At 47.8% G+C, this 25,143-nt stretch overlaps 1 protein-coding gene and 1 pseudogene across 2 annotated transcripts in view; one reads left to right on the top strand and one right to left on the bottom strand.

The window, feature by feature from the left end:
- Positions 1-18,138, top strand: part of LOC311511898 (butyrophilin subfamily 2 member A2-like) — an 89,147-nt gene extending 71,009 nt beyond the window's left edge. Inside the window, exons 15-21 of the mRNA XM_084612830.1 lie at positions 2,738-2,758; positions 4,150-4,170; positions 4,817-4,837; positions 6,362-6,382; positions 14,768-14,788; positions 15,822-15,848; positions 17,600-18,138. Of these exons, the coding sequence (XP_084468956.1) occupies positions 2,738-2,758; positions 4,150-4,170; positions 4,817-4,837; positions 6,362-6,382; positions 14,768-14,788; positions 15,822-15,848; positions 17,600-18,126 (659 nt within the window). The 3' untranslated portion in view covers positions 18,127-18,138. The remainder of the gene's footprint in view (positions 1-2,737; positions 2,759-4,149; positions 4,171-4,816; positions 4,838-6,361; positions 6,383-14,767; positions 14,789-15,821; positions 15,849-17,599) is intronic.
- LOC311511978 (leukocyte immunoglobulin-like receptor subfamily A member 2) overlaps positions 1-25,143 on the bottom strand; it is an 873,498-nt pseudogene that overhangs the window by 833,233 nt on the left and 15,122 nt on the right. The window lies entirely within an intron of this gene.

The following is a 25,143-nucleotide window of genomic DNA, read 5'->3' as shown; positions in this document are numbered from 1 at the left end:
TCTCTTTTACCCCCTGGGCTCTCCTGGTGGCCCAATCACCCGAGCTCTAGGGCTTGGTGCTGCTAGTTTAACCTGGGGTGCTTCTTCCTTAACTGGTCGGGGCAGCTCCCTCGCTGTCCTTCGCCTTTCTACCAGCGCGACAACCTCGTCATAGGTGGAGGGTTCGTTCTGGCTTACCCAGGTGCGAAGGTCTGGCAGTAGTCCTCTCATGTACCGGTCGATGAGCAGAACCTCTAGTATCTCCTCTGGACTCCGGGACTCAGTTCGTAACCACTTTCGTGCGAGATGGATGCGGTCATATAATTGGGACCGCGGGGTTTTGTTTTTCTGGTACCTCCACTCATGATATCGCTGGGCCCGCACTGTGGTTGTTACCCCAGATCCGCCAGGATCTCCGCTTTCAGCTGGGGGTAGTCTGCCGCAGCCTCTTCAGGCAAATCATAGGAGGCCTTCTGGGCCTCCCCACACAGGAATGGAGCAAGGATGCCAGGCCACTGTTCTCAGGGCGAAACCTCCCGCAGGGCATTCCTCTCAAAGGCCAGGAGGTATGCCTCTACATCATCCTCCCACGTCATTTTCTGCAGCCAATTGCTGGCCCGCATGATCTGCGTCCCATCATGGCCACAGTTCAGCTCTGTAAGGGCTTTTACCTGGTTTACCAGTTCCTGAAACATAGCCCGGTCTTGAGCAGCCTGGTCCATCAGCAGGCGATTAGTCTCTTGCTGCAGCCTCAGTGCCTCCTGTTGGGCGGCTGCCTGGACACTGGGAGCCTCCTGCTTGGCAGCCGTGGCTTGTATCAGTGCTCGCACTACGTCCTCCATTGTGGTGAGGAAAGAAAAAGCCATCTCCCTTTTTTTTCCCCAAACACCCTCCTTCTTCCACTGCGCTGTGCACACCAGATCCCACTTTTGACACCAGTTGTGAGAAAGTTCCTCCTCTACGTTGGTGGGTCTTGCACTTATTGGTGGATTTGCTTGCCTTGGAGCTTCACGGCAGCCCTCAGTTTGGCCATTTTTGTGAACTTACAGTCCAGGTCAACTCCTCCTGTGTCTGACCAGGAGTTGGGAGGTTTGGGGGGAACCCGGGCCCACCCTCTACTCCGGGTTCCAGCCCAGGGCCCTGTGGAATGCAGCTGTCTAGAGTGCCTCCTGGAACAGCTGTGCGAAAGCTACAACTCCCTGGGCTACTTCCCCATGGCCTCCTCCCAACCCCTTCTTTATTCTCACCATAGGACCTTCCTCCTGGTGTCTGATATGCTTGTACTCCTCAGTCCTCCAACGGTATGTGTTCTCACTCTCAGCTCCTAGCGCCTCTTGCTCCCAGCTCCTTGCACGCACCACAAACTGAAGTGAGTTCCTTTTTAAACCCAGGTGCCCTGATTAGCCTGCCTTAATTGTTTCTAGCAGCTTCTTGATTGGCTGCAGGTGTTCTAATCAGCCTGACTGTCTTAATTGTCTCCAGAAGGTTCCTGATTGTTCTGGACACTTCCCTGTTCCCTGAGCCAGGGAAAAGGGACCTTCTTAACCTGGGGCTATTATATCTGCCTTCTATTACTCTCCTGTAGCCATCTGGCCTGACCCTGTCACAGTAGATAGAGAACAAATATGTGATAATGCACTCTTTAGTCTAGCAGAGAATGGTCGAGCAAACTCCAATGGGTGGAAATTGAAATTAGGAAAGTCAGACTAGAAATAAGGGTAAATTTTTAAGAGTGAGGGTGATTAGGCGTTGGAATAATTTACAAGGGGTTGCGGTGGATGCTCCATCACTGGAAATTTTTCAAATCAAGATTGTAGTTGCATTTGTTCTTGGCCTTATTATTACAAAGGCTGCTATTGTTATCTTTAAATATATTTTTTCTTTTTTAGGAGACTTGGAAAAGAGAATAAGTAAGTCTGTGTCCTTTTTCTTCCATGTGCTCTACTGCTGTGTAGGAGTCTGTGTAGAATGAAAAGAAAAATCATTGATTTTTTAGACCTCAGCCCACTTTCCTGTTTTTGATAGAGTAGATTACTAGGCTAATTTTGTAAATAACATATATGAGCACTTGCTGGTTCTGAGCAGTGCTGCTCATACATTGCCGAAATTGAAATAGACTTGCCCACTACTTGTTTGTATTCTCCAAGAACCATAACACTCTTGCTGAGACAGAGTAAGAAAGGCAATTTACACATTGAAAGGACTCTGCATTGAACCAGCAAATGGAATCAGCTCATGATGTAACTGCTCCTTTCATAGCAGAACCCATGTTAGCAGAGGAGTGTAGTGTGTCATATTCACCTTTTGCTAATTAGTTGTCGCCATGAAGTTTTTTTTTCAGTTGATCAAAGCAAGAATATCATCTTCTCTATGTTCGATGTAGAATCATAGAATATCAGGGTTGGAAGGGACCTCAGGAGGTCATCTAGTCCAACCCCCTGCTCAAAGCAGGACCAATCCCCAATTTTTGCCCCAGATCCCTAAATGGCCCCCTCAAGGGCTGAACTCACAACCCTGGGTTTAGCAGGCCAATGCTCAAACCACTGAGCTATCCCTCCCCCTCAATAGTTCTCCGCCTGTCCCCCAAATATAGTGGGATAGGAATGCGGCTAGCCTACGGATTGAAGAGCTTGCTCACTATGCATGGCCAATATTCATTCTAATCAACAAAGAAAGGATCTCATTCACCCTCTACAATTCATAAGTCAATGGACAAATCCTGCACTGTTTTCTTCTTCTCCCCATTTTTCTTTTGCAGAGGAACTCCAGGAGCAAATGGGTGAGTTTGCCTACTTTACTTAATACTTACAGTCCACTGTCCAAACTTCATGTGCCCTGTATTAGTTCCAACAATTTCAGCTGCAGAAAGGATGCTCTCATTGCATGCCCCATGGATCTGGGAAGTGGAGGGTCTGTGTAGATTACTCTGGAATCGTGGTATGTCATCGACCTGAGACCTCCCCAGCACTTTGCAAAGAAAGTCAGAGGGGGTCGGGGTTCAAGGGAAGTCAGGCACATGAGAAACAACATCCATGCACTACAGGAACTGAACATATCCACTGAATGGAAAAGCTCTGGATGGGAAGTGTGGCAGGACCGAGTTGCTCGTGCTGTGCCTGGCCTTGTAGTAGCTGAAGCCATGCGGACACTCCACCCTGTGCCTCAGGGATGGAGGGAGAATTGTCTTCCCGAAAGAGCTTCCCCCAAACTCGGAACCCACATCCTGTGCAGAGCCCCCAATGTCGGCTCGTTGACATTCCCCCTGCAAAGGAAGTGCTGATAGTCACACAGGGATGTTTGCTAGAGCAGGAAATAGACCCTAGATATTCTGTCTTCTGGTCCGGTGTATTCACGATGAGAGCAAGGTGTTGGCAGAAACTTTCCATGGGAATGTGTCTATTTCAGGCGGAAAAAAAACTTATTGGATGAAGAAAAGAACAAGAAAGAAGCAAAAGCATCTCCGTAGAGTCAAAAGTTTCTATTTCCTCCGTAAATAAAAAGGAACATTCTAATTTTTCACTTCAGAATGAAGGAGACGTTGTTAAGGTTCGATTCAGTCACCCAGTCATGTGGGGGCAGTGTAGGCACAGGTGCCAACGTTTTGATTTCCTTGATGGTGCATGACCACCTCTCTGTCCCTTGCCCTTCCCCTACTATACCCCTTCCCTCAAGGCCCCACCCCTGCCCCATCTCTTCCCTCTCCCACTCCTCTTCTCCCTGCCCTATTGCAACCCCTCTTCCAAGAGTGGCAGATCTTCGTTCCGCCTCTTCCTTCCCCCAGTCCTCCCCCACAGCACCTCCTGTTCTCTGCAGAAGAGGTGATCAGTGGCGGGCAGGAATCGCTGCGGTGGAAGAGGAAGTACCCTTTCACTGGAGCTCATAGAAGCCCTTCAGTAGGAAAGTGTTCACTGGGCCCTAGGACAGAGACCACGATGGTGATCTTAACGAGGACTATAGAGATAATATTAGCTCTGTATTTGGCTCTGTTGCTGGAATAGTTTGTGCAGTTCTGGAGTCCCCAACTGAAGAAAGACGTTCTCAAACTGGAGAGGGTTAAGAGAAGAGCACCAGAATGAATAAAAGATGAGATAACATGTGTTACCATTGTTCTTGGCTTTCTTATTACAAAGGCTCCTATTGTTATCTTTAAACATATTTTTTCTTTTTTAGGAGACTTGGAAAAGAGAATAAGTAAGTCTGTGTTCTTTTTCTTCCGTGTTCTCTACTGCTGTGTAGGAGTCTTGTGGAATGAAAAGAAAAATCATTGATTTATTAGACCTCAGCCCACTTTCCTGTTTTTGATAGAGTAGATTACTACGCTAATTTTGTCAATAACATATTTGAGCACTTGCTGGTTCTCAGCAGTGCTGCTCATACATTGCTGAAATTGAAATAGACTCACCCAGTAGTTGTTTGTATTCTCCAAGAACCATAACACTCCTGCAGAGACACGTTAGGAAAGGCCACGTACACACTGAAAGGACTCTGCATTGAACCAGCAAATGGAAGGCAGCTCATGATATAAATTGTGTTACTGCTCCTTTCATAGCAGAACTCATACTGGCAGAGGAGCGTAGTGTGTCATATTCACCTTTTGCTAATTAGTTGTCGCCATGACGTTTTTTCTTCAATTGATCAAAGCAAGAATATCATCTTCTCTATCTACTCCGTATCGGGATAGGAATGGGGCTAGCCCACGGATTGAAGAGGTAGCTCACTACCATGGCCAATATTTATGCTAATCAACAAAGAAAGGATCTCATTCACTGTCTTCAATCCATAAGTCAATGGACATTCACTGAACTGTTTTCTTCTCCTCTCCATTTTTCTTTTGCAGAGGAACTCCAGGAGCCAGTGGGTGAGTTTGCCTACTTTACTCAATACTTACAGTTCACTGACCAAACTTTGTGTGCCCTGTATTGGTTCCAGCAATTTCAGCTGCAGAAGGGATGCTCTCATTGCATGCCCCGTGCATCTGGGCAGCGGAGGGTCTGTGCGGATTACTCTGGAATCCTGGTATGTCAGCGAGCTGAGATCTCACCAGGACTTTGCAAAGAAAGTCAGAGGGGGTCGGGGTTCAAGGGCAGTCGGGCATGTGAGAAAAAACATCCATGCGCTACAGGAACTGAACATATCCACTGAATGGAAAAGCTCTGGATGGGGAGTGTGGCAGGACCGAGTTGCTTGTGCTGTGCCTGACCTTGTAGTAGCTGAGGTCATGCGGACACTCCACCCTGTGCCTCAGGGATGGAGGGAGAAACGTCTTCCCAAAGAGAATGTGGGGGCAGTGTAGGCAGAGACACCAACGTTTTGATTTCTTTGATGGTGCGTGCCCACCACTCTGCCCCAGCCCTCCCCCTACTATACCCCTTCCCTCCAGTCCCCACCCCTGCCCCATCTCTTCCCTCTCCCACTCCGCTTCTCCCTGCCCCATTGCAACCCCTCTTCCAAGAGCGCCAGACCTCCATTCTGCCTCTTCCTTCCCCCGCTCCTCCCCCCCAGCTCCTCCTGTCCTCTGCAGAACAGCTGATCAGTGTGGGCAGGAGGCGCTGCTGTGGAGGGGGAGGAGCTGATTGGCGGGGCCAGCCGGTGGTGCAATTTCTGTCTCAGCAAAGCTGTTCCCCTTTCACTGGAGGTCGCACAAGCCCTTCACTGGGCCCCAGGCCAGAGACCATGATGGTGGTCCTAATGAGGACTATAGAGTTTATATTAACTCTGTATTTGGCTCTCTTGGTGGAATACTGTGTGCAGTTTAGGTGTCCCCCACCAAAGAAAGAAGTTGTCAAACTGGAGAGGGTTCCTAGTTGAGCCCAGAATGATTGTAGGAGTAGATAACATATGTTATAGTGATAGAATCAAAGAGCTCAATCTGTTTAGTTTACCAAAGAGAAGGGGTGACTTGATTACACTATATACGTATGTAGATAGAGAACAAATGTGTGATAATGGGCTGTTTAGTCTAGCAGAGAATGATCTAGCAAAATCCAATGGCTGGAAATGGAAACTAGGAAAGTCAGACTAGAAATAAGGGGTAAATTTTTAAGAGTGAGGGTGATTAGCCATTGTAACAATTTACGAGGGGTAGTGGTGTATCCTCCATCACTGAAAATTTTTCAAATCAAGATTGACTGTTTTTTCTAAAGGATCTGCTCTAATGCAAACATGAATTGTTTGGGGGAAGTTCTCTGGGCCATATTATAGATGCTGAGAGTGATTCCTTCCAGCCTCAGACACTGTGATGTTCACTGTGTCACTTGCTCCCTCACAGCTCTTTTCCAATAAATACAGCTTTGGATATTTTAACTATTAGTTACCTTTGTTCTTGGCCAGATTATTACAAAAGGTGCTATTGTTATCTTTAAACATATTTTTTCTTTTTTAGGAGACTTGGAAAAGAGAATAAGTAAGTCTGTGTCCTTTTTCTTCCGTGTGTCTACTGCTGTGTAGGAGTCTTCTAAAATGAAAAGAAAAATCATTGATTTTTTAGACCTCACCCCACTTTGCTGTTTTTGATAGAGCAGATTACTTGGCTAATTTTGTCAATAACATATATGAGCATGTTCTGGTTCTGAGCAGTGCTGCTCTGACTTTGTTGAAATTTACAGAGACTCATGCACTCCTGGTTTGTATTCTCCAAGAACCATAACACTCTTGCAGACACGGTGTGAAAGGCCATGTACACTTTGAAAAGACTCTGCATTAAAATAGGTTTCAGAGTAACAGCCATGTTAGGGTATGTCTACACTACGAAATTAGGTCGAATTTATAGAAGTCGTTTTTTTAGAAATCGGTTTTATATATTCGAGTGTGTGTGTCCCCACAGAAAATGCTCTAAGTGCATTAAGTGCATTAACTCGGCGGAGCGCTTCCACAGTACCGAGGCAAGCGTCGACTTCCGGAGCATTGCACTGTGGGTAGCTATCCCACAGTTCCCGCAGTCTCCGCTGCCCATTGGAATTCTGGGTTGAGATCCCAATGCCTGATGGGGCTAAAACATTGTCGCGGGTGGTTCTGGGTACGTATCGTCAGGCCCCCGTTCCCTCCCTCCCCCCGTGAAAGCAAGGGCAGACAATCATTTTGCGCCTTTTTTCCTGAGTTACCTGTGCAGACGCCATACCACGGCAAGCATGGAGCCTGCTCAGGTAACCGTCACCCTATGTCTCCTGGGTGCTGGCAGATGCGGTACGGCATTGCTACACAGTAGCAGCAACCCCTTGCCTTGTGGCAGCAGACGGTACAGTACGACTGGTAGCCGTCATCGTCATGTCTGAGGTGCTCCTGGTCGCCTCTGTGAGGTCGATCAGGAGCGCCTGGGCAGACATGGGCACAGGGACTAAATTTGGAGTGACTTGAGCAGGTCATTCTCTTTAGTCCTGCAGTCAGTCCTTTTGAACCGTCTTATGGTGAGCGGGCAGGCGATACGGACTGCTAGCAGTCGTACTGTACCATCTTCTGCCGAGCAGCCATGAGATGTGGATGGCATGCAGTCCTTCTGCACCATCTGCTGCCAGCCAAAGATGTAAAAGATAGATGGAGTGGATCAAAACAAGAGATAGACCAGATTTGTTTTGTACTCATTTGCTTCCCCCCCTCCCCTGTCTAGGGGACTCATTCTTCTAGATCACACTGCAGTCACTTACAGAGAAGGTGCAGCGAGGTAAATCTAGCCATGTATCAATCAGAGGCCAGGCTAACCTCCTTGTTCCAATAAGGACAATAACTTAGGTGCACCATTTCTTATTGGAACCCTCCGTGAAGTCCTGCCTGAAATACTCCTTGATGTAAAGCCACCCCCTTTGTTGATTTTAGCTCCCTGAAGCCAACCCTGTAAGCGCCCCTCCCAGCGTCAGAGCAATGGCAAACAATCGGGCATCTGAGAGTGCTGTCCAGAGCAGTCACAATGGAGCACTCTGATGGGGCTAAAACATTGTCGCGGGTGGTTCTGGGTACGTGTCGTCAGGCCCCCGTTCCCTCCCTTCCTCCGTGAAAGCAAGGGCAGACAATCATTTCGCGCCTTTTTTCCTGAGTTACCTGTGCAGACGCCATACCACGGCAAGCATGGAGCCTGCTCAGGTAACCGTCACCCTATGTCTCCTGGGTGCTGGCAGACGCAGTATGGCTTTGCTGCACAGTAGCAGCAACCCATTGCCTTCTGGCAGCAGACGGTGCAATACGATTGGTAGTCGTCCTCGTCATGTCCGAGGTGCTCTTGGCCACGTCGGCTGGGAGCGCCTGGGCAGACATGGGCGCAGGGACTAAATTTGGAGTGACTTGACCAGGTCATTCTCTTTAGTCCTGCAGTCCTATTGAACCGTCTTATGGTGAGCGGGCAGGCGATACGGACTGCTAGCAGTCGTACTGTACCATCTTCTGCCAGGCAGGCAAGAGATGAGGATTGCTAGCAGTCGTATTGTACTATCTTATGCCAGGCAGGCAAGAGATGAAGATGGCTAGCAGTCGTACTGTACCATCTTCTGCCGAGCAGCCATGAGATGTGGATGGCATGCAGTCCTTCTGCACCGTCTGCTGCCAGCCAAAGATGTAAAAGATAGATGGAGTGGGTCAGAACAAGAAATAGACCAGATTTGTTTTGTACTCATTTGCCTCCTCCCCTGTCTAGATCACACTGCACTCACTCACAGAGAAGGTGCAGCGAGGTAAATCTAGCCATGTATCAATCAGAGGCCAGGCTAACCTCCTTGTTCCAATAAGAACGATAACTTAGGTGCACCATTTCTTATTGGAACCCTCCGTGCAGTCCTGCCTGAAATACTCGTTGATGTACAGGCACACCCTTTGTTGATTTTAGCTCCCTGAAGCCAACCCTGTAAGCCGTGTCGTCAGTCGCCCCTCCCTCCGTCAGAGCAACGGCAGACAATCGTTCCGCGCCTTTTTTCTGTGCGGATGCCATACCAAGGCAAGCATGGAGGCCGCTCAGCTCACTTTGGCAATTAGGAGCACATTAACCACCACACGCATCATCCAGCAGTATATACAGCACCAGAACATGGCAACGCGATACCGGGCGAGGAGGCGACGTCAGCGCGGTCCCGTGAGTGATCAGGACATGGACACAGATTTCTCTGAAAGCATGGGCCCTGACAATGCATGCATCATGGTGCTAATGGGGCAGGTTCATGCTGTGGAACGCCGATTCTGGGCTCGGGAAACAAGCACAGACTGGTGGGACTGCATAGTGTTGCAGGTCTGGGACGATTCCCAGTGGCTGCGAAACTTTCGCATGCGTAGGGGCACTTTCATGGAACTTTGTGACTTGCTTTCCCCTGCCCTGAAGCGCATGAATACCAAGATGAGAGCAGCCCTCACAGTTGAGAAGCGAGTGGCGATAGCCCTGTGGAAGCTTGCAACGCCAGACAGCTACCGGTCAGTTGGGAATCAATTTGGAGTGGGCAAATCTACTGTGGGGGCTGCTGTGATGCAAGTAGCTCACGCAATCAAAGATCTGCTGATATCAAGGGTAGTGACCCTGGGAAATGTGCAGGTCATAGTGGATGGCTTTGCTGCAATGGGATTCCCTAACTGTGGCGGGGCCATAGACGGAACCCATATCCCTATCTTGGCACCGGAGCACCAAGCCGCCGAGTACATAAACCGCAAGGGGTACTTTTCAATAGTGCTGCAAGCACTGGTGGATCACAAGGGACGTTTCACCAACATTAACGTGGGATGGCCGGGAAAGGTGCATGATGCTCGCATCTTCAGGAACTCTGGTCTGTTTCAAAAGCTGCAGGAAGGGACTTTATTCCCAGACCAGAAAATAACTGTTGGGGATGTTGAAATGCCTATATGTATCCTTGGGGACCCAGCCTACCCCTTAATGCCATGGCTCATGAAGCCGTACACAGGCAGCCTGGACAGTAGTCAGGAGCTGTTCAACTACAGGCTGAGCAAGTGCAGAATGGTGGTAGAATGTGCATTTGGACGTTTAAAGGCGCGCTGGCGCAGTTTACTGACACGCTTAGACCTCAGCGAAACCAATATTCCCACTGTTATTACTGCTTGCTGTGTGCTCCACAATATCGGTGAGAGTAAGGGGGAGACATTTATGGCGGGGTGGGAGGTTGAGGCAAATCGCCTGGCTGCTGGTTACGCGCAGCCAGACACCAGGGCGGTTAGAAGAGCACAGGAGGGCGCAGTACGCATCAGAGAAGCTTTGAAAACCAGTTTCATGACTGGCCAGGCTACGGTGTGAAAGTTCTGTTTGTTTCTCCTTGATGAAACCCCCCGCCCCTTGGTTCACTCTACTTCCCTGTAAGCTAACCACCCTCCCCTCCTCCCTTTAATCATTGCTTGCAGAGGCAATAAAGTCATTGCTGCTTCACAGTCATGCATTCGTTATTCATTCATCACACAAATAGGGAGATGACTACCAAGGTAGCCCAGGAGGGGTGGTGGAGGAGGGAAGGAAAATGCCACACAGCACTTTAAGCACAGCACTTTAAAAGTTTACAACTTTAAAATTTATTGAATGACAGCCTTCTTTTTTTGGGGCAATCCTCTGTGGTGGAGTGGCTGGTTGGCCGGAGGCCCCCCCACCGCGTTCTTGGGCATCTGGGTGTGGAGGCTATGGAACTTGGGGAGGAGGGCGGTTGGTTCCAGAGGGGCAGCAGTGGCAGTCTGTGCTCCAGCTGTCTTTGCTGCAGCTCAATCATACACTGGAGCATACTGGTTTGGTCCTGCAGCAGCCTCAGCATTGAATCCTGCCTCCTCTCATCACGCTGCCGCCACATTTGAGCTTCAGCCCTGTCTTCAGCCCGCCACTTACTCTCTTCAGACCGCCACTTACTCTCTTCAGCCCTCCACCTCTCCTCCCGGTCATTTTGTGCTTTCCTGTACTCTGACATTATTTGCCTCCACGCATTCGTCTGTGCTCTGTCAGTGTGGGAGGACAGCATGAGCTCGGAGAACATTTCATCGCGAGTGCGTTTTTTTTTCTTTCTAATCTTCACTAGCCTCTGGGAAGGAGAAGATCCTGTGATCATTGAAACACATGCAGCTGGTGGAGAAAAAAAGGGACAGCGGTATTTAAAAAGACACATTTTATAAAACAGTCACTACACTCTTTCAGGGTAAACCTTGCTGTTAACATTACATACATAGCACATGTGCTTTCGTTACAAGGTCGCATTTTGCCTCCTCCCACCGCGTGACTACCCCCTCAACCTTCCCCCCTCCCTGTGGCTAACAGCGGGGAACATTTCTGTTTAGCCACAGGCAAACAGCCCAGCAGGAATGGGCTCCAGCATGGATTCACCAAGGGAAGGTCATGCCTGACTAATCTAATCGCCTTTTATGATGAGATTACTGGTTCTGTGGATGAAGGGAAAGCAGTGGATGTATTGTTTCTTGACTTTAGCAAAGCTTTTGACACGGTCTCCCATAGTATTCTTGTCAGCAAGTTAAGGAAGTATGGGCTGGATGAATGCACTATAAGGTGGGTAGAAAGCTGGCTAAATTGTCGGGCTCAATGGGTAGTGATCAATGGCTCCATGTCTAGTTGGCAGCCGGTATCAAGTAGAGTGCCCCAAGGGTCGGTCCTGGGGCCGGTTTTATTCAATATCTTCATAAATGATCTGGAGGATGGTGTGGATTGCACTCTCAGCAAATTTGCGGATGATACTAAACTGGGAGGAGTGGTAGATACGCTGGAGGGGAGGGATAGGATACAGAAGGACCTAGACCAATTGGAAGATTGGGCCAAAAGGAATCTGATGAGGTTCAATAAGGATAAGTGCAGGGTCCTGCACTTAGGACGGAAGAACCCAATGCACAGCTACAGACTAGGGACCGAATGGCTAGGCAGCAGTTCTGCGGAAAAGGACCTAGGGGTGACAGTGGACGAGAAGCTGGATATGAGTCAGCAGTGTGCCCTTGTTGCCAAGAAGGCCAATGGCATTTTGGGATGTATAAGTAGGGGCATAGCGAGCAGATCGAGGGACGTGATCGTTCCCCTCTATTCGACATTGGTGAGGCCTCATCTGGAGTACTGTGTCCAGTTTTGGGCCCCACACTTCAAGAAGGATGTGGATAAATTGGAGAGAGTCCAGCGAAGGGCAACAAAAATGATTAGGGGACTGGAACACATGAGTTATGAGGAGAGGCTGAGGGAGCTGGGATTGTTTAGCCTGCAGAAGAGAAGAATGAGGGGGGATTTGATAGCTGCTTTCAACTACCTGAAAGGGGGTTCCAAAGAGGATGGCTCTAGACTGTTCTCAATGGTAGCAGATGACAGAACGAGGAGTAATGGTCTCAAGTTGCAGTGGGGGAGGTTTAGACTGGATATTAGGAAAAACGTTTTCACTAAGAGGGTGGTGAAACACTGGAATGCGTTACCTAGGGAGGTGGTAGAATCTCCTTCCTTGGAGGTTTTTAAGGTCAGGCTTGACAAAGCCCTGGCTGGGATGATTTAACTGGGAATTGGTCCTGCTTTGAGCAGGGGGTTGGACTAGATGACCTTCTGGGGTCCCTTCCAACCCTGATATTGTATGATTCTATGATTCCTCTGAATGTCCCCTGAAGAAAAGCACTCTATTTCAACCAGGTGACCATGAATTATATCTCACTCTCCTGAGGATAACACAGAGAGATAAAGAACGGATGTTGTTTGAATGCCAGCAAACATACACTGCAATGCTTTGTTCTACAATGATTCCCGAGTACGTGTTACTGGCCTGGAGTGGTAAAGTGTCCTACCATGAAGGACGAAATAAGGCTGCCCTTCCCAGAAACCTTTTGCAAAGGCTTTAGGACTACATCTAGGAGAACCGCAAATGCCAGGGCAAAGTAATCCTTTCACATGCTTGCTTTTAAACCATGTATAGCATTTTAAAAGGTACACTCACCAGAGGTCCCTTCTCCGCCTGCTGTGTCCAGGAGGCAGCCTTGGGTGGGTTCGGGGGGGTACTGGCTCCAGGTCTAGGGTGAGAAACAGTTCCTGGCTGTCGGGAAAACCGGTTTCTCCGCTTGCTTGCTATGAGCTATCTACAACCTCCTCCTCATCATCATCTTCTTCGTCCCCAAAACCTACTTCCGTATTGCCTCCATCTCCATTGAAGGAGTCAAACAACACGGCTGGGGTAGTGGTGGCTGAACCCCCTAAAATGGCATGCAGCTCATCATAGAAGCGGCATGTTTGAGGCTCTGACCCAGAGCGGCTGTTCGCCTCTCTGGTTTTCTGGTAGGCTTGCCTCAGCTCCTTCAGTTTCATGCGGCACTGCTTCGGGTCCCTGTTATGGCCTCTGTCCTTTATGCCCTGGGAGATTTTGACAAAGCTTTTGGCATTTCGAAAACTGGAACGGAGTTCTGATAGCACGGATTCCTCTCCCCATACAGCGATCAGATCCCGTACCTCCCGTTCGGTCCATGCTGGAGCTCTTTTGCGATTCTGGGACTCCATCATGGTCACCTGTGCTGATGAGCTCTGCATGGTCACCTGCAGCTTGCCACGCTGGCCAAACAGGAAATGAGATTCAAAAGTTCGCGGTTCTTTTCCTGTCTACCTGGCCAGTGCATCTGAGTTGAGAGTGCTGTCCAGAGCGGTCAGAATGGAGCACTCTGGGATAGCTCCCAGAGGCCAATACCATCGAATTGTGTCCACAGTACCCCAAATTCGAGCCGGCAACGTCGATTTAAACGCTAATCCACTTGTCAGGGGTGGAGTAAGGAAATCGATTTTAAGAGCCCTTTAAGTTGAAATAAAGGGCTTCATCGTGTGGACCGGTGCAGGTTTACATCGATTTAACGCTGCTAAATTCGACCTAAAGTCCTAGTGTAGACCAGGGCTAAGAGACTAACCAATTTATCTGAGCATAAGCTTTCATGAGCTACAGCTCACTTCATCAGATACATTCAGTGGAAAATACAGTGGGGGATATATATTTATATACATAGAGAACATACATAGATTTATATACATAGAACATACATATTTATATACATAGAAAACATGAAACAATGGGTGTTACCATACACACTGTAACGAGAGTGATCACTTAAGGTGAGCTATTACCAGCAGGCGAGTGGGGCAGGGGTGCAGGGGGAACCTTTTGCAGTGATAATCAAGGTGGGCCATTTCCAGCAGTTGACATGACCGTCTGAGGAACAGTGTGGGGTGGGTGGGGGGAATAAACATGGGGAAATAGTTTTACTTTGTGTAATGACCCGTCCACTCCCAGTCTCTATTCAAGCCTAAGTTAATTGTATCCAGTTTGCAAATTAATTCCAATTCAGCAGTCTCTCCTTGGAGTCTGTTTTTGAAGTTTTTTTGTTGAAGAATTGCCACTTTTAGGTCTGTAATCGAGTGACCAGAGAGATTGAAGTGTTCTCCAACTAGTTTTTGAACGTTATGATTCTTGACGTCTGATTTGTGTCCATTTATTCTTTTACGTAGAGACTGTCCAGTCTGACCAATGTACATGGCAGAGGGGCATTGCGGGTACATGATGGCATATATCACATTGGTAGATAGTCAAGGGGGGGGAAGGGGTCATGACCTCTCCCCCCATGAGGAAGGAGGGTTCAACACACTCTGCTCTTCTGTTGCCCCTTTTCTTGGTATTCAAAGCTCCTTCTGCAGAACCGTGGAATTTCATGTAGCGAAAGAGTGAGCCGGGGATTGGGCTGGGTATGGGTGCGGATTGAAAATGCACCTTTTCTCCTTCGCCAACAGAGAGAACAATTTAATTCATTTACTGGGTAATCTTTGACGTGTGGTACCAAGGAAAACACTGACCAAGAGTATAAAAGGCTGTAATATGTTTTTTTTCAGGTGAAATGAAGAAGGAATTAGGTGAGTGAAGACCTAGGTACACCCTTGCTGGTGTCCCCACTCCCATTGCTTGGGTATTTGGAGAGGTGCAATTTCTCCTGTCTCTCTTCCATCTCCCTGGCTGCTTCTGATGGAGAAGGGGATCCTGACAGTCCATTTTCTTCCCCATCCATATAAGGGAACACAGCAGCTCCAGGCAGACACATTGCAGCTCCCCACACTGCTCACACGTACCAGGCAGCATGGGAGATGTGGCCTGCTCTGTGCTGTCTGTCTCAGCCTGAGGGGTGGGACAGACCCACTGTCTTCTTGACAGCCATGGGGTCCAAAACACATCAGTAGCCATAGCTGGAGTTTCACTGATTTAAAGTATGTCTGCACAGCAGCTGGGGTGTGTACCCAGGGCTCAGACACAGATTGGACTCATGTGGCTAACCCGAGCCAGCGTGGTCACTCTGCTATTTTTAGTGCACTAGCTCAAACAGAACTGGCATGTATATGTCTACCCACGCTAGGTATTACACCTCCCAGCTGCAATGTAGACACACATTGGAGGGAATTGTCCTATGTCCTGCCTAATAGGAACTGGGTTGCTGTGAATACAGCCTCTGGTGGTTGAAAACATTGTGTGTGTTAATGGGAACATTCAGTTTTTGTTCGAGTGAGAGGGGAATGTGTAAGAGGGAGTTAGATCAAAGCCAATGATAAAGCAGGTAACATGGGGAGGTGACACATTGACTGGAGGTTCAAGACAGACGGAGCAGATCTTAGACAGAGCAGGACTCCTGCCCTGGTTTCTAATCTTAGCTCAGAACAGTTCACATGTGTGTGACCGAGAGAGAGAGAGAGAGAGAGAGAGAGAGAGAGAGAGAATGACTATTCAAGTGCCATTTTTGTCTATATTAACTCCTGCAAAAGGAATCACCCCCTAATGCGTCTGGCATCCTCACTTGCCCTCCAGCAAGTCTGGAACTTCCTTGCTGCTGGAGGGAGGAAATCTGCAGTCAATGCCTCTCTTAATCCAATGTCTGTTGTTTTCTTACTTTCGTTTCAGAATGGAGAAGGGCTCGGAACAATTCAGGTAACAGAACACACAGCACATGGATAGAGGTGCTAATACTATGGTGATAGATGCAACGTGAGAACCTGAATACATTAGAATCTATCCCATTATTAAAGAAATCAGCAGGTTTTATACTATAATCAAACTAGAAACACAACCTGTTCTTATCAGAGACTCGGCTCCTAAGGCCCTTCCCAGATCCTAAACTAATTTCAAGGCCTGATTCTGACTTTATTTACATCCATTTCACACCATTGTAACTCCATTGACTTGCATGGAGTTAGTCCTGAATTACAACAGTCAGTTCAGAATCAGCCCCCAATGAGAGATTTCCTTGAGTGAAGACTGATGGTGTGATATTCAAAAACATCTAAGTGGTTTCAGCGCACAAATCTCATTGCAACTCAATGGGGCCTTGTAAATGGGGCCTATATCTGTTAGCAACCCACTGTGGCAGGATGGAGAGATACACCACCTGACTCCATCCTCCTTATGCCTCCACCCTCAATTCTGTATTTGTCAAGTTCATTGTCTAGCCCTTTCACTGGGTCCTTAATAGTCTTAGTCCCCTTCAGGATCATGGGGAATTGGAAGTTCCTTGACTCTAGTGGGGTAGAGAGCCCTAGATCTCCATGTTTTGGAGCCTTCTTCTCCAAATTCCTTGGCCGGAGTAGGTAGGGGAACCTGGGCCCATCCACTCCACTGGGTTCCATCTCAGGGTCCTTCTTTGGAACAGCCAGAATGAGTCCTTCTCTGTTGCTTGTGGCTCCCTGAGCCGCCTCCTACCTCTCCTGCTCTGGAGGCTTCCCCAGCCTCTTGCTCTGCTTCTCTCTCTTTGGCATGTTGGCTTCTCAAGCAGCTTCTCCCCAGTGTGCTGGAGGGATCCTCTCTCTGCAATCCCTCTGCCTCTCTGGCTGCTGCCTTTCTCCCCAGGAGCTCCTCCCTCTCACTAAGGCCCTTAACCTTTTATCAATACCCAGTGCTTCCCCGCCTAATTCCCTTCCCCCAGTTACTCAGTGAAGTAACTACTCCCAGGTGAACTTGAGCTTCCTTATGCCCCCTTGCGGAGCCTGTCAGAGGAAGGCTGGGCCCCTGAGCCCTTCAGAGGGCCAGCTACCCTCTGACAGACCTGTGCTCCCAAGTCATTTCAGCCCAGCTCCTCCAAGGTAATAATCCCAATGGGAGTTAGGCACCTAAATAGCTTTGAGGAGCTGGGCCTCAGTGTTTACTTGGAGCGGGGTTTTCAAAAGTGCCTAAGGAGGAACTTTGGGATTTCGGCCACAGTGAAGGCACAGATGATGTGGTGGCGGGAATGGGGAGAAAGTGAATAAGGAAAAGTTATTTACTTGTTCTTATAATATAAGAAGTAGGGGCTACCAAATGAAATTAATAAGCAGCTGGTTTAAAATAAATAAAAGGAAGTTCTTCTTCACACAGCGCTCAGTCAACCTGTGGAACTCCTTGCCTGAGGAGGTTGTGAAGGCTAGGACTATAACAGAGTTTAAAAGAGAACTCAGTAAATTCATGGAGGTTAAGTCCATTAATGGCTACTAGCCAGGATGGGTAAGGAATGGTGTCCCTCGCCTCTGTTGTCAGAGGGTGGAGATGGATGGCAGGAGAGAGATCACTTGATCATTACCTGTGAGGTTCACTCCCTCTGGGGCACCAGGCATTGTCCACTGTCGGTAGACAGGATACTGGGCTGGGTGGACCTTTGGTCTGACCCAGTACGGCTGTTCTTATGTTTTTATGTTCTTATGTTCCTGTAGATGACATCACTTTGCACGGAGTCACGGCCCACCCCAACCTTTCAATTTCTGAGGACAAGAAGAGTTTTACACATGAAGCCCAACCTCAGCAAGTTCCACCAAACCCAGAGAGGTTCGATTCGACCATCTGTGTGTTGGGCTGTGAAGGATTCTCCTCTGGAAAGCACTACTGGGAGGTGGAGGTTGTGAACAGCACTGACTGGGACCTGGGGGTGGCCAAAACATCAATACAGAGAAAAGGAAAACTTTCCCTGTCTCCTAAAGAGGGATTCTGGGCTCTGGGTCTGAGTGGGAGAGATTATTGGGCAAAAACAGACCCATGGACCCGGGTCATGGTGCAGAAAAAGCCGAAGAAAATTGGAGTTTCCCTTAGTTACCAAGACAGGCAGGTGACTTTTTTCAGTGTAACTGACATGTCTGTGTTGTTCACATTTAATGATTGTTCATTCTCAGGAGAGGTTTATCCATTTTTTAAAAATTCAGACAAAAAAACAACAATGAGAATTTGTTCAATTAATGAGGAATAAATATAACATGACACTGATGCTGATTTTATACTGATGTAACTGAAATCAAGGTTTTCATGAATGTATTTTGATGTAAAAAAATCTGTTTTTTTTTAAATGTACATTGCCATGCTGTCTTCATTACATGTTTTGCAATAAAATGTTTTCATTTCCTACTGGTTTTTTGCTTGTGGCTTTTGTCCAATAGAATATTTGACTAGCCCATTAAAATCATAGACTATCCATCCTCTCTAACACTTTCCTTATTGGCAGCTTCACCTCAGAGGCAAAGTAACAAGAATCTTAGGTTAAAACTTCCCCAAGGTACAAACTATTTTTTACCCTCTGCCCTTGGACTTCCACTGCCACCACCAAACTTTATCTGGTTTCCTGAGAAAACGTAGTTTGGACAAGTCTTTCCCCCCAGAATCCTCCCAACCCTTGCACCCCACTTCCTGGGGAAGGTTTGGTAAAAATCCTCACCAATTTGCATAGGTGACCACAGACCCAAACCCTTGGAACAATGAAAAAGCATTCAGTTTCCTTACAAGAAGACTTTTAATAGAAGTAAAAAAGAATCATCTCTGTAAAATCAGGATGGTAGATACCTTACAGGGTAATTAGATTCAAAACATAGAGAATCCCTCTAGGCAAAACCTTAAGTTACAAAAAAGACACACAGACAGGAATCTATATTCTATTCAGCACAACTTAATTTCTGAGCCATTTAAAGAAATCAGAATCTAACGCATATCTAGCTAGGTTACTTAATAAGTTCTAAGACTCCATTCCTGTTCTGTCCCCAGCAAAAGCATCACCCAGACAGACACAGACCCTTTGTTTTACTCCCTCCTCCCAGCTTTTGAAAGTATCTTGTCTCCTCATTGGTCATTTTGGTCAGGTGCCAGCGAGGTTACCTTTAGTTTCTTAACCCTTTACAGGTGAGAGGATTTTTTCCTCTGGCCAGGGGGGATTTTAAAGGGGTTTACCCTTCCCTTTATATTTATGACAAATCTCATTGCTAATTTCAGCATTTTCCTCTATAATAAAAGATAGATAACATGGATATCTAACTAATAACCATATTTGGGGATGGTATTATGCTGTATTATGAAGTTGCAGTGCCTGGAACAAAATTTAGACTGAAGATAGATTTCCACTATAGACACAATTTTACACACCCACCTCCCCCATAAAGTTATCCAATCTTCCTGACACTTCCCACCAAGATAGAAGTCTTCTGGGAATTCACTCAAAGTGAGTTAAGCTAAACTGATTTAATTCTGAGGTCTGGTCTACACAACAGACCTATGTCTGTCTAACTATGTTGCATGGGTGTGAAAATTCCATACCCTGGAGCCATGTAGTTATAATGACCTTAACAACCCTTTGTAGACAGTGCTATGTCAATAGGAGAGCTTCTCCCGCTGACATAGCTACCACCTGTCAGTGTTTTAAATGTAGACCTACCCTTAGGGCTTGGCTACACTTACATTTTATAGCGCTTTAACTTGCTGGCTCAGGGGGGTGAAAAATCACCCCCCTGAGCGCAGCAAGCCTGAGCGCTTTAAAGCGCTAGTGTAGACAGACTCCGAGCGCTGGGATCTGCACTCCCAGCACTTGGAGCTAATCCCCTTGTGGAGGCGGATTACCAGGAGCGCTGGGAGAGCTGTCTCCCAGCGCCTGCACGTGACCACACTGACGCGGGAGCGTTCCCACGGGAGCGCTTTAAAGTTTCCAGTGTAGCCAAGCCCTTAATGAGAGTGTCCACACAGGGCTTTAATGCAGTTTAGCTAATCCACTTCTAATTCACATCTGTAGGGCAGGTCTACATTTTGAAACAGTGCAGCTGCATAGAATCATAGAATCATAGAATATTAGGGTTGGAAGGGACCCCAGAAGGTCATCTAGTCCAACCTCCTGCTCGAAGCAGGACCAATTCCCAGTTAAATCATCCCAGCCAGGGTTTTGTCAAGCCTGACCTTAAAAACCTCCAAGGAAGGAGATTCTACCACCTCCCTAGGTAACGCATTCCAGTGTTTCACCACCCTCTTAGTGAAAAAGTTTTTCCTAATATCCAATCTAAACCTCCCCCACTGCAACTTGAGACCATTACTCCTCATTCTCTCATCTGCTACCATTGAGAACAGTCTAGAGCCATCCTCTTTGGAACCCCCTTTCAGGTAGTTGAAAGCAGCTATCAAATCCCCCCTCATTCTTCTCTTCTGCAGGCTAAACAATCCCAGCTCCCTCAGCCTCTCCTCATAAGTCATGTGTTCCAGACCCCTAATCATTTTTGTTGCCCTTCGCTGGACTCTCTCCAATTTATCCACATCCTTCTTGAAGTGTGGGGCCCAAAACTGGACACAGTACTCCAGATGAGGCCTCACCAATGTCGAATAGAGGGGAACGATCACGTCCCTCGATCTGCTCGCTATGCCCCTACTTATACATCCCAAAATGCCATTGGCCTTCTTGGCAACAAGGGCACACTGCTGACTCATATCCAGCTTCTCGTCCACTGTCACCCCTAGGTCCTTTTCCGCAGAACTGCTGCCTAGCCATTCGGTCCCTAGTCTGTAGCTGTGCACTGGGTTCTTCCGTCCTAAGTGCAGGACCCTGCACTTATCCTTATTGAACCTCATCAGATTTCTTTTGGCCCAATCCTCCAATTTGTCTAGGTCCTTCTGTATCCTATCCCTCCCCTCCAGCGTATCTACCACTCCTCCCAGTTTAGTATCATCCGCAAATTTGCTGAGAGTGCAATTCACACCATCCTCCAGATCATTTATGAAGATATTGAATAAAACCGGCCCCAGGACCGACCCTTGGGGCACTCCACTCGATACCGGCTGCCAACTAGACATGGAGCCATTGATCACTACCCGTTGAGCCCGACAATCTAGCCAGCTTTCTACCCACCTTATAGTACATTCATCCAGCCCATACTTCCTTAACTTGCTGACAAGAATACTGTGGGAGACCGTGTCAAAAGCTTTGCTAAAGTCAAGAAACAATACATCCACTGCTTTCCCTTCATCCACAGAACCAGTAATCTCATTATAAAAGGCGATTAGATTAGTCAGGCATGACCTTCCCTTGGTGAATCCATGCTGGCTGTTCCTGATCACTTTCCTCTCATGCAAGTGCTTCAGGATTGATTCTTTGAGGACCTGCTCCATGATTTTTCCAGGGACTGAGGTGAGGCTGACTGGCCTGTAGTTCCCAGGATCTTCCTTCTTCCCTTTTTTAAAGATTGGCACTACATTAGCTTTTTTCCAGTCATCCGGGACTTCCCCCGTTCGCCACGAGTTTTCAAAGATAATGGCCAATGGCTCTGCAATCACAGCTGCCAATTCCTTCAGCACTCTCGGATGCAACTCGTCCGGCCCCATGGACTTGTGCACGTCCAGCTTTTCTAAATAGTCCCTAACCACCTCTATCTCCACAGAGGGCTGGCCATCTCTTCCCCATTTTGTGATGCCCAGCGCAGCAGTCTGGGAGCTGACCTTGTTAGTGAAAACAGAGGCTGGAGCTACTGCGTAGACTCTACCTTGCTGACAGGAGGGGTGCTGCCATTGGCATAGTAGATAAGGCACCTCCCCAGGAGGCGGTAGCGAGGTTGACGGAAGAATTCTCCCACTGACGTAGCGCTGACTACACGGAGGGTGGTTAGGTCAGTCTAGCCACGTCTCCCAGAGGGCGTGGATTTTGAGAGGCACAGATATGCCAATGTAAATTCCCAGTGTAGACCAGCCCTTAGTGCCTCTTGTACAAACCCATTGGGTTTAACGGGGTTGCACGCTTGAGAGGAGCTGGCCTAAGGTAGTGGGTTTCTTTTCACAAGCAAGGTACAAAGAAACTAGCTTCTTAAAAGAGCCCAAACACAGCTCAACAATGTAAAGGGCTCCCATAAAACACCTCCCAAAACTAGGGAAAAGCCACCATCATGCCATGTTTTTCTGCAGTGCCATGGGCCAGATTCACCAGTACTGTTTGGTTGCTTTGCACCATTCTGTGGTGACGAACAGCTGTGCACCCCGTTTAACTGGCTAGTTAATTACGGCTGCTTTGGGACACTGGTGCAGCAGCCCAATTTAAAGCAGGACTAGGGATGTCTTCACTTTCCCCCATTATTTGATCACAGACTCCTGGGGTTTTCTATGCATTTGCTCCTATTTACTCCCAGATTATCCTCTTTTTTCTAGCCTTAATCCCATCTACAGGGGGCTGGCTCCCAGATTCACAGGATGTATTTTTTCCTCCAAAAGGCAGAGTTAGTGGCTGTAGCCTTGGAGCTAATTATGATCTTCCTCATCCCTAAATTCTAAATCACTTGCACAAAAGATGTCACAGAATTGCAGCACCTGTCTCTGCTGGGTGGAACGCTCCATCCCGGCACCGCTCTGCCTCTGCTTCGTCGTGTCTAACCTTTGTTCAAAGAGTGGGAGGATGTTGTCCTAAAGATATCTGATGATTTCTACAAACAAATCAAGGTCAGCGTTGCATCAACTCCTCTCAGCCTCTGTTTGTGCTAAAATGGATGTTTTTATTATTCACTTTCAGAGAGTTATAATCCGTGTTCCCTCTAAACTGCACGCCTGCACGGCCGCACAAAAGTCAATCAAGTCCCGCACACTCAATGAGCAGAGTCGTGCACATCCGGCAATTCGTGTTGAGGTGCCCCTCGCCCTGCTGTTCTTGCCCTCTGCCTTGGAGCCCCTGGCCAGCTGCTCCTGGGACCCTCTTGCTCCTGTGCGGGTGGGGGAGAGGGAGGGGACACTGATATCAGGGTGCCCCTCGCCTCCCTCCCGCCATGTCCGCAGAGCCGGGGTGGGGTGGGGGTGGGGACAGGGCTCTGGAGTTAGATGGAGCAGCTGGCAGCTGCTGTGGTCTGAAGGAGCCTTCAGACTGGCAAGTGCCACTGTGCTTAGAGACAGCTCATGGTCTCTCATGCAGTTCCCCAGCTGCCAGCACACAAACACCCTGTCTTTGTGTCTCTCACACACTGCCTCTGTCTCTCTCTCTCACACACACACACACACAGAGTCTCTCTCACTCTCTCAAACACACACACAATAAGCCTCTTACCTATGTCTGAGCTATTGAAGTCCTCAAATCATTGTTTAAAGACTTCAAGGTGGAGAGAATCCTCCAGCAAGTGACCTGTGTCCCATGCTACAGAGGAAGGCGAAAAACCCCCAGGGCCTCTTCCAATCTGCCCTGGAGGAAAATTCCTTCCTGACCCCAAATAAGGTGATCAGCTAAACCCTGAGCATGTGGGCAAAACTCACCAGCCAGGCACCCAGGAAAGAATTCTCTGTAGTAACTCAGATCCCACCCCATCTAACACCACGTCACAGGCCATTGGGCATATTTACTGCTAATAGTCAAAGTTCAATTAATTGCCAAAATTAGGCTATCCCATCATACCATCTCTTCCATAAACTTATCAAGCTTAGTCTTGAAGCCAGATAGGTCTTTTGCCCCCACTGCTCCCCTTGGAAGGCTGTTCCAGAACTTCACTCCTCTGATGGTTAGAAACCTTTGTCTAATTTCAAGTCAAAACTTCTTGATGGCCAGTTTATATCCATTTGTTCTTGTGTCTACATTGGTACTGAGTTTAAATAATTCCTCTCCCTCCTTGGTATTTATCCCTCTGATATATTTATAGAGAGCAATCATATCTCCCCTCAGCCTTCTTTTGGTTAGGCTAAACAAGCCAAGCTCTTTGAGACTCCTTTCATAAGACAGGTTTTCCGTTCCTTGGATCATCCTAGTAGCTCTTCTCTGTACCTGTTCCAGTTTGAATTCATCCTTCTTAAACATGGGAGACCAGAACTGCACACAGTATTCCAGATGAGGTCTCACCAGTGCCTTGAACAATGGTACTAACACCTTCTTATCTCTACTGGAAATACCTCGCCTGATGCATCTCAAGACCGCATTAGCCTTTTTCACTGCCAGATCACATTGGCGGCTCATAGTCATCCTGTGGTCAACCAATACTAATATCCAACCTAGACCTCCCCCAGTGCAACTTGAGATCTTGTTCTGTCACCTACCACCTCTGAGAACAGCCTAGCTACAGCCTCTTTGGAAAACTCCTACAGGTAGTTGAAGGCTATCAAATCCCCCCTCACTCTTCTCTGCTGCAGACTAAATAAGCCCAGTTCCCACAGCTTCTCCTAAGAAGTCATGTGCCCCAGACCCCTAATCATTTTCATTGCCCTCCACTGGAGTTTATCTAATTTGTCCACATACTTTCTGTAGTGGGGGGCCCAAAACTGGACATAAAATTCCAGATGTGGCCTCACCAAAGCTGAATAGAGGGGAATAATCACTTCCCTCGATCTGCTGGCAATGCTCCTACTAATGCAGCCCAATATGCTGTAGCCTTCTTGGCAACGATGGCACACTGCTGACTCATATCCAGCTTCTTGTCCACTGTCACCCCAGGTCCTTTTCTGCAGAACTGCCGCTTAGCCAGTCGGTCCCCAGCCTGTAGCAGTGCCTGGGATTCTTCCGTCCTAAGTGCAGGACTCTTCACTTGTCCTTGTTGAACCTCATCAGATTTCTTTTGGCCAAATCCTCCAATCTGTCTAGGTCATTCTGGACCCTATCCTTACCCTCCAGCGTATATACCTCTCCCCCCAGCTTAGTGTCATCTGAGTTCTGGGTGTCTTCTTGCAAAATTCTGTGTTTCTTTTTCCAGGTTGCCAGAAAACATTCTTTTGTTAGCATTGTTAACATAATGCAGATATCAATATATTTCAGAGTGTAGGTGTCTTGGCATTTAGCTGCCAATGCCATGAGGTGGTGTGCCTCAGTTTCTCCTTCCACACAGCAGACTAGGTTTGCTATGGTTTCTCTGCTGTGCCAAGCTCTAAGCCTGCTTATAGGTATTAGCTAAGAAGCAGTATCTTTATAGGGCTTCCTTGACACTACTCCTAGCATGTTTAAAAGCTTTTTTCAAAAATCATGCATGTTACACCTTTTCATAGGATTTACCATCAGAACCAAATTCTTCGTCATAAG

This window comes from Lepidochelys olivacea, assembly GCF_965140295.1.
Source record: "Lepidochelys olivacea isolate rLepOli2 genome assembly, chromosome: 23".
Taxonomy (NCBI): Eukaryota; Metazoa; Chordata; order Testudines; family Cheloniidae; genus Lepidochelys; species Lepidochelys olivacea.
This window is presented reverse-complemented; position numbering and strand designations above follow the sequence as displayed.